Source organism: Photinus pyralis, unplaced genomic scaffold (assembly GCF_008802855.1).
Source record: "Photinus pyralis isolate 1611_PpyrPB1 unplaced genomic scaffold, Ppyr1.3 Ppyr1.4_LG7, whole genome shotgun sequence".
NCBI lineage: Eukaryota > Metazoa > Arthropoda > Insecta > Coleoptera > Lampyridae > Photinus > Photinus pyralis.
The window spans coordinates 6,811,895-6,826,360 of NW_022170738.1; the positions used below are offsets into that span (position 1 = coordinate 6,811,895).

At 39.9% G+C, this 14,466-nt stretch overlaps 1 protein-coding gene across 1 annotated transcript in view; it reads left to right on the forward strand.

Annotated features, from left to right (window-relative positions):
* Positions 1 to 14,466, forward strand: part of LOC116176922 (zinc finger protein 624) — a 62,099-nt gene that overhangs the window by 23,459 nt on the left and 24,174 nt on the right. Inside the window, exons 2-3 of the mRNA XM_031495760.1 lie at positions 6,437 to 8,540; positions 12,603 to 13,088. Coding sequence (XP_031351620.1) covers positions 6,439 to 8,540; positions 12,603 to 13,088 — 2,588 coding nt within the window. The 5' untranslated portion in view covers positions 6,437 to 6,438. The remainder of the gene's footprint in view (positions 1 to 6,436; positions 8,541 to 12,602; positions 13,089 to 14,466) is intronic.

The following is a 14,466-nucleotide window of genomic DNA, read 5'->3' on the forward strand; positions in this document are numbered from 1 at the left end:
GGAACGCAAACTTAATTCAGTTTATTTAATATGCGGTACAAACATACCGCATCTTGACCCAGTTGATGTGACGTCAAACGTAAGTAGATCAACGCAAATCCATCTTCTAATCTGCTCGATTGATGTTGAAAATTGTTTCTACACCTTGACTTATTGATGAATGTAAGTATGGAAAAACACGTGTAGCTTAAAATACTAATCGACGTGTCCCAGCATATTTCCGAAACAAACACTTTCTTTGATTTAATGAATTTATTTCAACTTAGAGACTCGCACTGTATATATATTATTCAATTTTAGAGACCACTTAACCGACTCGATCCGGCCTATCCACCGCATTACGATTACACCGGAGCGATGCAAATAAATGAAACTACGTTTAGTCTTGGTTATTTATAGACTCCTCAGGCAGCACTGTTCTACCTTGGCTCATTGGATCTTAGGTTACAATTAACACTAGTCATTGTGCTGTAAAATAAACAACAATAACTACAACTTTTTATAACAATACATGTTCAACACCCTTATGTCACACATTATGTCAATTAGATTGGTATCCCTAACACAAGGCCTTGCATGGAGTTACCACTAAAACTATAGAGTTGTCACGGGTCAATGAATATTTAAAATGATGATTTCAAGAGCAATCTCTGGTTTAGTATTGACTGTTGAGCGTACATCCGTGTTGATTTCGACCAGATTTATTCGATGACTAAAGTACCCCATTCTTATACATCTGATCTGATGAGTAAACTTTGCAATTACGAATTCGACGGGCGTAATGAAACTGAAAAAAGTTAAGCACAATCATGTTCGTACTTGTAAAAATTTCAAATAAGAAATGCCAATTAGCACAAAATAGAACGCAAGCCGTTCGTTCAATCATTCTCAATTACGTTGGCTAACTTTGCTATAATTACTGGCTAGTTGGGTGGTGACGACCTTAAGTAATGGATCCATCATCCCAGTGGACACAACAATGCGAATTCTGCTTCTCAACTGCAAAAACATAGGATTATTCCGTCCGTATTGGGAAGATTAGCTCCTATTTGTCATCAGTCATCGCGAGATATCTATCTTTTGATTATTTCTATTCTTGACAGGAACAAGGTATCAATATTTCTGTAGTATAAAACTTTCTTATAGAACACTGCTGATTAATTTATATATAGGTTAAGCATTTTAGCTATATTGGAAATAAGAAAGCTCTGTACCTTTCTAATATATTATAAATATTACTAACTCAATTTTAGGTTATGTTTGTTTCGAAAAAGTTGAAAGACATTAACATAAAATGTCAATCGCCTCGTGTCTGTGAACATTTGCAATCCACTGAAACTTGACGGCGACGAAGTAATGGATTCAGTCTCAACTTGTTATGACCCGTTTCGTGCTTTGAATAAATCTAACTCTTTGAGTTGTTGGCTAACTTCGTACCTATAACAAAATATCTATTGGCTTGGAAAGAATTGTTAAAAATATAATATTTCTAGGACAATCTCTGCTAATATTTAAATACTGCTTAGTGCTAAATGTTCGATTGAGAATGAATCATGAAGCTTGCCTTCGTGAAAGTTTAACACAATGAGCGGTCATCGAATTATGAACTCATTTTTTACTAAAATATTTGTGACAACCTTCTCAAGGGTAAGTTTCTAAATATCGTTTATTTATTTATATTTGTAGTATCTTTGCTTATAACATCTTGCAAAGCGAAGTATAAATTGTGCATATAAACCGACATAGTTTAGTAAATAATTGGGTTTTAACGTAGTATAGCATAGATGTTTAGCTGTTTAGTAGATAATGAACGGGGAGGGGGGCTCCAAAAGGCCGCCTAGAACACACTCAAAATGTACGCTATATAATGAAAGATTAATCAAACCCTTAAAGCAATTCTCCGCAATATTGCATTTTATCTTTGTATCAGTAGATATGTCTCGCCTAGACGTTGCAACCGCCCTCTGAGAATACCCTCCTTCGACACTCCGTTCTGCAGATATTTGAACTGAAAGCTTTGAGATCACCAGTAGATGGGGCACGTCCAGATGTTCCACTTGCCCTTTATGAGTTCTCTCTTCAGATACACCGTTTTTGAGATATTCGTCCATATAGGTTTGACATCACCAATGGATATATTTCATCCAGGAGTTACAATCGCTTTTGTGAGTACTCCGAGACTCGGCTCTTGAGATACGAGGATAACTACACACTTCAGGAATATATGCATAACATGTTGGTTTTATCGGTCAGTCAGCTTATAGACATCCATTATCAACATCTTCTTCGAGATCACCATTACTTACGTCATCACCATCACCGTCGTTTAGATTTAGTATACAAGTTCTATGGCGACAGTTATTAAATTCTCCTTTTCTCGATGCATGTACGGTTCTCCATTCTTCCGAAGGTAAAATTCATCTCGTTTGCCAATTTTTTTAATGCAGTTTCGCATTTCTTCATTGGACACCCTTTGAACTGCTTTTTCGCTAATTCTTTTTTTTCTTTTTGAAGGTAAAATTTTACCTTCAAAACGATCTCAGACTCAAAGGACATATACAACGAAGTATGTTGTTCTTTGCTGTTATTGTGTTATTGGTGTTGTACGTAGTGACAGTCAAGGCGTAAATGTAGCCCTGGATTAGAAACGCGCATTTGTATAATTGAGCTTAAAAATATAACTATCACTCCATTTTTGTGGTTTTCAATATAACAATTCGAGGAAATGGATTTGAAGGTAATAAACATGTGTACAGGGTGGTTCAAATTTGTGGCTCATCATTGGGATTTCCGGTGAGAGATACAATGTAGGTTAAATGGTTTGCGACGAACTTCCGCTAGAAGCCGCACACCCACGATGGCTTCTGTTCTCCTTTACACAAAAACAAATAAATGATATAATTACAAAAATAAAATGTAATGAAGGAAAGAAAAAGGAACATTTAGCATAAATGTACAAGTCAAATCTGCAGACGGTGACGGCGGCGATTCGGTGGAAGACGGCGGGACGGGACCGGGAGTGCTTCGCATGCCACCAAAAGTTTGCGGTCTCTCTTGATTCTGGACAAGTTGCTGTCGGCGATGGTAAGCTCCAGGTAATACGAATGGAGAACGGCGGTCCCAGGATTTCTAAAGAGCAAGCGGTGGGTGGCTAGTGGTGAATGTTAAAACAAAACTTAAAGCGCACAGCGGTTACCCTAAGCGGGAACAGTAAATAATCGGATTCGGTAGCGGCGTCAACAGGAAAGTAGCTTTCGGCGGCTGTAAAAACAATTTAAATATTCCCACGGGAACGGTTGCAAGCGGCAAATTACATACGGCCTCTTATTTTTCTTAACGAACAACTCCACATATACACAATTTCTATTTTATATTTTCAACTTATATTAATATAAATATTTTCGGAGCGACTCGTAACGAAGCACCCAACTTAAAACGCTTCTAGATACCGAGTGTTCAGCAGAGCTGGACGAACCCACAAATTATACGCTGTGGTCATAACTTCGGGTATGAAACTTCAAGGCTGGAAACGTGTGCTTTGTTACAGGTTGCCTTCTTTTGTGATTAAAAAAACGAATTTAAAATTTTTGAGAAATCTTTGAAAATAACTGAAATAACACCGAAAAAATTATCAAAGTCCTCGTGTGAAATCGAAGGGACTTCAGCGCATTTTTGTGTGCAAAATCAGTGTTTTAATAGCCAGTGTTGACTCCACCATCAATGAAAGATCTCGTCGAAGGCTACCGTATTCCCTTTGACGGTACCCACTTCCAACGTCCCGTTCACCCCAAATTCGCGTTTGAAGTTTTCACTCCACCACCAGTTAGATCTTGTCGGAGGCTACCACATTTCCTTTTTTGGTGCATACTTATATTACACCCACATTTTGGTGGATTTCGCTAAAAACCTTCCACAAGATAGTACTTAATTTTTGAGGCACTTCTCATTGTTCGAGCTTCTATTGGCGACACGAGAAACAGAGACAGCGATTCGAGATTTACGAAACGTTAAACCGCGTGACAAAATTCGCAACGGAAGGTAAAAGGCGCCCGAAGTTGACTACCTCTCGAAGACGCGCGCACGCGCCTTGCAAAAGGTAGTTAATTTCGCCCCTAAGACAAAANACCAATTTGAAAAGAATCGGACCAAGACTGTAGTAGAAGATAGGAAAAAACTGAAAAACCTTCACGTTAGTAAACTACGCTCGAGAATGACGCCCAGATGTCTCCAACCCAACATCATGTAGCCTTGTCCCTAAGGTTCACAAATTACACGGCCTTGTAGATACACGTACACCCGTTGCCTTTCTACAAGACTCGATCGTTTTATCTGAATTCGGAGTTGTTATTTTGTTTAAGATTTATTAGATGTTGATTTTGCTTAAATAATCGCTTTTTATTTTGTTTTGCAATATTGCAAAGTTGAATCACATGTAAAAATCGTGGGCATCTGGATGTAGTTGCGTGTTGTTATTGTAAAAGTTTACCTCCGCTAAGTGCGATAAGGGTTCAAATCGCTGCGTAAAACTAATTAGTTGTCGATAAGCGCGAACAGAGAACACATGTGTTTGCAGTCTGCCGTAATGGGGTTTGTTTTCGAAAGACAGTCAGTCTTTGTGATTATAAAGTTATAGCAGAAAGTTAGTTGGTGTTCTAAGAGTCATCAAGATGTTATTAAAGGTTAATTTTATAATTTATAATGTTTTAATTTGAGTGCCTTTATCGCTTACGTGAAGCCTTTCTATATGTATTCAAGTACCCGTTAGAGTGAAGATTTCCAACACCAAACAAGGCAGCATTAAGTATAAATTTATGCATCAAAGCCAGTGTCATTTGCATCAAGATCAAGCAAAAGTGAAGAAGTGAAGTTTCAGAAGCATCTGCAATTGGTATTTATGTTTTCCTTGTGAGATTAAACTAAAGCCAATTAAAATTTTCCTTGTTTCAATCGAACACTAGGTGGTATTTGTCATTGGCCCTGAGTATCTATTTTTATTTCAGCTTTATTGTCTGATTTATACCGAATAATTTGTTTAATCTGTAAATGACTAGCTTTGTGTTTAATCGAACCCAAATTACGACCTAGATAAGAGTTCTTATGATAAATTTTCTATTCGAACTCAGGATTCTGTCAGGTGTTAATTAAAAATTTGTTAAACAATTCCTTGGAATTGCGGGAGTGATCAAGGCTGCTGAATTTCTCAAATTAATGAAGTTAAGTCAATATTGTGACTTTTCGTAGTAACAGATACTGGACGTGCCTTGAGAAAAGTGATAGAATTTTCATGTAAAAAGATTTTGTTAGTACCTGAGTTAATTGACCTAGATGGACAGGTGCGTGGTTTAGTGACCGTTTGGTATTGGACATATCAATATTTATATTTACATGTAAAGTTGTGCAATGTGCATTGCGAAAATTCGGATTCGATACCGTAAATATCCTCATAGAATCAGAAAGTTGTTAAGTTCCAGGTATCAACCCGTGTGCATGACATTTTGAACGTTTTCAAGTTGTTTATGTTTCGATGATCGCGCGAGAATCAGCCTAAATTCTTTTGCTTCTCTGAAAACTACTTCTATTGAATCAAAGGAGAGTTTTCCATTATTGCGTGCTAGAAAAAGAATCGATAATAGATTATCATTAGACTATTAATCGAGAATCGATCTTTATTTTTATGTAACTATTCGATTATATATACGGTAATCAATTTTTTGGTATCAAGATAATTGAATATTTGATAATTGTTTACTTGTTTCATCCATTATTCGAATATCAATTCCTAAGAGCATTACAAATTTCTAAGGTTGGAAAGATTCGGGAGAACCATACAGTTCCTAACGGATGGTCATAGTATAGGTCACTTTAATAATTACGTAATATAATTCTTGCTATAAACTTGTTGTGGTCAATTTTATCTGCTTTGTCAGGTAATGAAAACACACCGAAATGAACTCGACCTTGCCTTTTGGTACGGTTTTTAAAATAAACACTTCCCCGGATTCATAAATTAATATATAATAATAACTTACGTTAATACGATACCTAATAAAATGAATATCTGTCTCTTGGCTCTGGACAATTCGCGTTTGAAATGTTTATACTAGCAAGAAGTAAAACTCGCATATTTATATGAATTTTAAGTGTGCATACAATGCGGCGAAAATAAATTCACGTTAAATGTGCTTGCACGTCAAAAGTTAGGCAAGAGTGTTGCGTGCACAAATGCAGTAGCTCAGGGGTAGATACAGTGAAAGGTTAACATCCCCTACAGACGTAAGTCGACATGTGATATAATTGTGATGTAAATGAAAAGTGTACCTAACTATGCAGTTTGGACATTAAGACTTTTATTTATTCGTAAAACTACCACAAGCATCCGTACTTTATTTGAATTAACTTTTTCTTATACACATTTCAACTAATTTTATTGTTTCAGAGATGATAAGCGACTATGAAGATGACACGCATTACTGTTTAAAGTGCCACTGTACCATAATAGGATTGGACAATTACGTTAGTCATCGAAAATCGAAATGCGGAAAGGACATCGAAAAAATTTCGCAGCAGTCCGGTTTAACAGAACATCTTTTACATTCTGACGAGCCCGTTACACTAAAAGCGGACGCTTTCTTTTCATCCTTAGAGTTGCAAAGTAGCGCTAAGAAGACCTCGCCAGCATCTGGGGGTAAATCTACGGCCGGAGTTTTAACTCGAAGTAAAGCGTCTGCTGTCATACAAGCCAGCAGCTCAGGAAAAGACAATGTAAACTACTTAGAAAGTACTAAGCACGACGAGTGGCTCACAGATCATTCCTTAATTATTCATCAGAACAGAGCGCAAACAGCTCATAAAAGTGGGGTTAAAAAGGAAGAAACGGATTTAAATCTTTACGCAGATAGCGAGGAAGAGTCCGACGAGTGTGACTACGACGACGAGGATTCTGACTACGATGAGGAGGACGATGACGCTCCACCTCGATCATTTACAGGAGGGAAGTGGAAGCCCACCTCTTCTCCAATTCCAAACTCTTCTGGAGATTACAATTATTGGAACGTACCACCGCCACACCACACTGGTGCAAAGTGGAAACCCCAACCATCCTCAAAATTTAGTTTACAATCGGAACACCTCACCGGAAAATGGAAATCTCCAGCCTCGAAGGAACTGTTCAATACACCTCCCATTAGTTTCACCGGAAGCAAGTGGACCCCATCAAAAATTGTTAAAACGGAAAGCTTAAAACAGAAACCGCGCAAAAGCATCACGTACGAGTCATTGCAAACAGAGCCATCGATAGGAAAATGGTTCTATCAACCGGATCCAGAGTGTACGAAGGGAAAATGGAAACTCGAAAACGACACGGAGGAATTACCCGACGATGTGCCGTCCCCGTTCTACACAAAAGGCAAGTGGAAACCTGCACAAGCCGACTGCATCAGTGTGGCTAATCAAGCGCCATCGTCGGATACAGAAACGGAAATGCCACCATTTCGGAAATCAAGTGGTACAGTTCAATACTGGTGTGGCCCGTGCAACAGGCACCTTGCATCGAAAATCGTGTACGAAAGACACTTAAAATCAGAATTACACTTTAAGCGCACCCTGCAAGATCGGGAGTTTGAAGAGTCCCCTTACGTCAGCACTCTATTATCGAAAACAAAGCGAGCGTACAGCGCTACCCATGATATCAAAATTAGAGAAGGGACGAGAACGCGGCGTAAAATATATACACCCTGCACCGTGTGTGATTCGAAAGTTAACTCCAGTTTAATCGGAAAGCATCTCATCTCCCACTACCACTGCCTTCGAAGCGACTTAAACTCCCACGAGCCTAGGCAGATGGTACTCGATAACATTCACAGTGTAGTTTTACAATCACCGTTTCAGTGTGGTCCTTGCAAGTATTACTTTAATACTCACGAACTCTTTTTGCTCCACTGGACCTCGGAGGAACACAATGACGTTGTTAGAAATACGTCGAGCTTCTTCTGGTGCTCGGAGTGCAAGCATCGCGCTGCGACTTCGGACGAGATGTACTTGCATTTAAATTCGGACGAGCATCGTGAAATAATTGCGGTTATCAACCGTTCAGTGCCTGTAGTGATCAAGAAACTAACACCGATCAACTGCCCGACTTGCAACGAGGAATTCTTATACAACTTTCTCTTGCGGAGGCACTGCGAGAAAGAGGATCATTCGTACAACGTCACCGTCAGTGACGAATACCAAAGCCGGTTTAAGTGCGGGGAGTGTGAGGCGGTTTTGAAATCGAGGGTCGCGTACCAGCGCCATCGAATGATTGCGCACCGAACGAAGTTTTATATTTGTTCGGGATGTGCGTTGAATTTTAATGATATTGAGGAGGCGAAGCGTCATCGTGGTACGCCTGAGCATCGTTGCGCTGTTGCTGAGAAAAAGCGAAGGGAGGGACTTCTTGCGAAAGATTTGTCGAAGTCGTGTCATTATTGCACGGAGCGATTTGAGAACATAATCAAGTTGAAAGATCATCTTAGGGATAAACATGCAGAGCACAATCACAGGTAGGTGTACGATCTAACTGTTTTTTTTAAGTTAGTGAGGGGGGTCAAGTGAGGTTGTTTTATCTCAACCTACTATACATTTATAAAAGCTTCCTTGCTCGACTTGATCCAGTTGCTCTAGTCGGAAACAGTTTTGATGAAACATCTTTGCTTTCGTCAGCACCAAACATCGAGACGGTGTGTCTTTAAAAATGAGAAATTTTGTCTCGGTGAGGTGGTTTTCCTCGTTTTCTTCAATGTATGGCCGTATGAGTATACCATGTTGTTAGGTCTGGCACTTATTCCTCCTGTTCAATGAATTTTTAACACAAACATATCAGAAACAAAGCAAAAGGTTGCAAGTTCAGTACAGAAACCAGAAGATAGTAGTAAAGGTGGCGTTTAAAGTTACTGTCCACTGTCCCTATCTCTCTGAATGGTGGCTAGCTTGAATAGTAGATCAAGGTGCGGTTGAAGGGCAGTTGATCCTTCCATCTGATGGCGGACATGCAAAGTTGAATGACTCCTAAGATTTTTAGGTTAGTTTAGTAGAGCAGGACTAACTAACTTTGGTTAGGTTCACTATTCGTCGAGCCAAAACCCAATCTCCTCTGTTCCCCCTGAGAAATGCTTCCAGAGTAATTGGTTCGCCCGCGTCATTTTGAGCGAGGGTCTTTGATTCCGGAAAGTGTGATTGAATAAAAGCTCCAAGGTCTCCTTTATGGTCTCCTCACTTTTCTTCAAGGAACCGATTCTTCCCTCTGTTCCTTTCGTAAGGCTCTTTGGAGTCTAGCACCTTCTGAAATTTGTTCAATTTCCTCGCAATACCTCTTCCACCTTTTCTTATGACCTTATTGTATTCGGTGCTCTATTAAAAAGTTTCCTAGTCTGTGCCCACAGTCGAAAGTACCTTGTGCCACCAGGACGTTTTATTTGAGGTTCTGCACCATAGGCATATTTGATGTTCATGCGAAGGTTTGATTCCATGACCTCTAGTTCCGCCGAGTTATGGACTCCTGCAGGACAGTTTTCGAGGTTGATCTTTAGGTTCTCTCTATAGAGGTCCCAGTTGGTTCTTCCCGGATTTCTATATACGGCTACAGCCGCTTCGCTTGGTACAATGTCAAAACGTATATATCTATGTTCAGATAGCGATTGCTCTACCGGCACATGCCATCACATCCGCCAGTTTGACGACTTCTGTGGTTCGTGATGGATAAGGTCGATCGTAAGGGAGGTATACGGATCCGAGCACAAGCCTCCTCCCGTTCCCATTCCTGTCCTCTGTCAGCATTACTGCCACCAGGTGCAATAACATTCCCACAGTGGTAGTAACTTAACGCTATTCCTAGCCAAGATGTATGGTTTGGGATTGATTTCGGTTGGCTCAGTAATGAGCCGCGATCCTTTCAGTCCCAAACCTCGTATTTGCCCTTTGTAGGTTCAAGGTTCTTGCACCAGGGCTACATCAATATAATGTTTGCTCATGTATGCACAAAGGGTGCATGCCGCCCTACTGTGCTACTTTTACCATTAATAAAATAGTAAAACCGGGCTTACCTACTGAAGTGCGGTGGTTGGCACAGTTGGTTAAGGTTCTCTGAGGGCCCCTCAACTGCTGTGCCTCCTTCGCACCCTACGTTGGTCACCTCCCCTGCATCCACCTTCGTCATGGAGAGGAGTTTGAACGTCACTCTGGATAAGTTCACGTAGGGTCGATGGTGGCCCCCAGGAAGTTTGGTCCATCAGAACAATCAGAGTTTGATGTATCCATGAACTTGGCAGGCCTACTACAGCAGACCATGGTTCTGCTTACTCATATCGTTAGTGTTCCGTTAGACAGTGCCGCTGAAGAAATCGTTAGTGCACAAAAGGAAACTTACTATTTTTAAAAAATATTTGTGGGCCTCCTCTCTTCATGCAGCAGGCCCACTTGAGAAAATCGATTCAATCTTTACACTAGTTCAACTAGCAGCGTTAGTGCTCGTTAGTGCCGCCAATATAAACGTTAGTGCTCAAAGTGTAACAGCTCAAAACGTTATAAAAAGGGGTCTGCTAACTTCATGCAGCAGACCCACATTTGTCAAATTGGCTCTGTCCTAATGCGAATTTGAAGCGGCTCGTTAATGCTCGTTACTGCTTCACATGCGAACGTTAGTGCCGCGTCAAAAAGGTACCAAACCACCTCAAAATAAACTTGACTTATTGGGACCTGTCAACTTCACGCCAATAGACCAACGAACGAAATCCGTTTGATTTTCTACTTTAATCGACCGGTAAGTATTAGTGCTCGTTAGTGCCGCCAATATAAACGTTAGTGCTCAAAGTGTAACAGCTCAAAACGTTAATATATTAAGGTATTTGACAATATACGGTATGTCGAAATTAATTTTTGGGGGGAAAGTTTGTTGATTTTCAAACGCCACTATCTCCTTATCGCACTCGTTTGACTTTTCACTCCGATGCTTTAAGAAATTCATTTCATTATTAGCCTGTAAAATATTAAAAATAGTTCCAAAATACATTTCGTTCATTCTCTTCGACTTTTTTTTGGATTGGAAACAAAGTTGTTGTATTTACAGCAGAACCTATAAGTTATATGTAGTTAATTTTTAAGATGCTTTGGTAGTTTTTCGACACGGATCCATTAAAAACACTGACGTTTACAAGTGAAGTCCGAACGAGCACTAACGAGGAGCTTCAGATTCGCATTAAGGCAGACCCACTTTCATAAATGTGGGCTTGCTGCATGAATTTAGCAAACCCATAATTTCACGCTTGATCTCTTGTGCTTTGAGCACTAACGTTTTTCTTTGCGACACTAACGATCACTAATACTGATAGATTGATTAAGGTAGAAAATCAAACGGATTTCGTTTGTTGGTCTACCGGCGTGAAGTTGGCAGGTCCCAATAAGCCACGTTTAATTTTGAGGTGGCATGAAGTTAGCAGGCCCACAAATAGTTTTTAAAAATAGTAAGTTTCCTTTTGTGCACTAACGATTTCTTCAGCGGCACTAACGTGCACTAACGGAACACTAACGATATGAGTAAGCAGAACCATGGTCTGCTGTAGTACGCCTGCCAAGTTCATGGACATCAGAGTTTGTCCCTTGGGGTCCTCCTTTCTGTCTACTAAACGCCACTAGCTGGTTGTAATTCCACCATTTTGGATTTCGATCCTTTTCAGGACCTTCTCCGGTTCTAGTTGAACCCTGAGGTCCAAGTGGTGTACCCGTACTGGTTTTGGAAGGTTCTTCGTTTCAACGAGCCGAAGTTTCGCCTTACTCCCACGGAGCTGCTCTCGCTAGCTTCGACCTCAACCAGTCTACCGAGCATGTGATCAACAACGCTCGCCCTCGGTGGCGACACTCCATGAATTTGGGCGAAACCGCCACAATGCGTCGGCGCTGTCAAGGATCCGGGCTTTTATTGGCCCTGTCTCCTCTTCCGACAGCGTTCCATTCAGGTCTTCATGGACAAAAGCCATTCTGAAGCCTGTAGCTGCTTTGCTTAAGGTTCTGGTATCAGTTACGGTCCCAGTTTTTGACTTTTTCTCTCTTGGTAGTGCTGGGTAGCTGGTCCGGGATGCTGTATTTGGTTGCTACGGGTCGCTGTTTCATAAGCGCCTAGTATCCTTATCACTAGCATTAACTTATTCGTCACTTATGTTCATTTGCTGCGGCCGTTCCCTTATCCGCCACGTGGGGACGCGCCCGGTCGCTCCTCAGGATGTGGCAACAGTGTAAACAAGAGAAACTTAGTAGTTATTTAAGATACGTGAGTGATGAAAGTAGGCAAGATTGGTTGCATATCTTTGAAGGGGTATTTGACTTGTATATTTAGGAATTGAACATAGGAGATTTGTATATTCAGAGTTAAAATTTATGCCTTGTAAATACATAACACAAACTTAAAGCGAAATTCGGATTGGATCCTCCCTTCTTTCCACTGATGTTAGCTGAAAATTCCAAATTAAATATTTCGTATTCCTTTAACCTCAGAATAAGAATTCAGCTAGTACGCTCATCAAACATAATCGCCACAATTTCGTATCACATTCTATTCCTTATTTTTGTTTCAGCTGCCCCTACTGCGGCAAAGTGTTTACCATCCCCCAAGACTTAACGGTGCATGTACGTACAAAAGCTTGTACTTTTGATGAAAACGAATCCAAAACGAATGCATGTGATCAGTGCCAATATACGACAGACTCAACATCCGAATTTCTATTCCATAAAGTTCTGCATACCGAACCTTTATATGTGTATGCAGATGAACAAGAATCGGCGGCAATAGGAAAACGTCAAATTCCACAATACAAATGCCCCATTTGTGAGAAATTCTATGTAAAATCCTCTTTACGTTGTCATATACGAATACATACGAAAGAGCGGCCTTTTGTGTGTGCGTTATGCAATGCTGGATTTGTGAGAAAGAATAATTGGGTTTTACATATGAAGAATCATGACAAGAGCAGTATAAGAAAATTGGAGAGCTCTAATCAAACTGCGGAGTTGGGCGAACGGCCGTTTTTATGTTCCACATGCGGCGCGAGCTTTAAAAAAAGGTGAGTAAAACTTAATTTGGCTTGCATGCTTTCGTTAATAGAAACGATTTCTAATCGCCGAACGTCGATAAATCAAAGACTGAGCTATAATTTCTTTCTAAGTGGAAAGGGTGTTTTCTTTGAAGGATGCTTGTAGGGGTGTGAACACTGAACAGTAATTTCTATTTGCTTAAAAAGTTACAGTACTTTCCCGCTCCATAAATCCATTGCTCGATATATATTTGTGCACAACATCGTAAACTATCGGGGTTGGTGATTTGCAAAACTGCTCGAGTGACATCTACTTTGCATGATCGTACCATTTCAAGTGTCATACTGACGCAATATATGATAATTGCGTTCACAACGAATGGGCAAAGTTTCGGTGTATCGCTACATCCAAGGAAACTATAGGGATTATAATACGCAACTAGCCTCTAAGCCAAATGTCCCATTCTGAAAAGTTAATTCCTGAAATTATTTTCGTATGCGTCAAATGAAAAGAATTGATTACGTACAAAACTTCAAAAGCAACGCCATAAAGAAGTTAAATCTAATCTAAATTTGATTTGAATATTATTTTACGAAATCTTTCTCCGCAACTGTATTTTCCCTTTGTCGCAGATGGAAATGGAAAAGAAAGCCTTCTAGTCGCATAATTACCGAAAAAGAAATTTGGCGCTATATCGAATCATGCCAATCTCTAGCTGGCGGATTTTTTAAGCCAGAGAGGGATTTATTGCATACTTTTAAGCCCCTGGCGGTCGTAAATTTGAAGAGTCTCTGCTGTAATGTATCTGCAAAGAGTCACTCCATGATGCATAGTCCTCGGAATGGGTGCCGTTAATGTGCTATCGAAGGAGTGGCGCCGTTATCTAAATCTAAAGCGATTGATATGCTCTGTTCTGGTTTATTTTATATTTCGGGATCGTCTTTTTAAGATCCTTGCAAATTATTGTTCGGGAAACAATAGAGATATATTCGATGTATGGTTTGTGTCTAATATTTCGATTACGGCTACATGTTGGTACTCTAATTTCTCAATTATCTGGAGTTAGCGAACAGACGAACGTATTGTGAACGGTTTTTATATTGCGGTCTTAAACTTTGCATGCTAAGTTATGGCTTTGATGGGCATTATCTATAATTGAAAAACGAATGTTCGAAATGTAGTCGATCTTTGGAATCGGTGCAAGTACGTTGTACGTCTCAAAAATTTATTTCATTTTCAGATTGAATACCTTTAACCATCTGTCATGGCTAAATGCACGTTTTACGTGTCAATTCCAATCGACTTTTCGTTGGGGCTCCCAATTTACGTTGAATTGGGTATAATTTACTTTTTTTTATGCCTTGTAGTAATTGTAATTGTAACAATTTGATGCGGCGGAGATAAGAG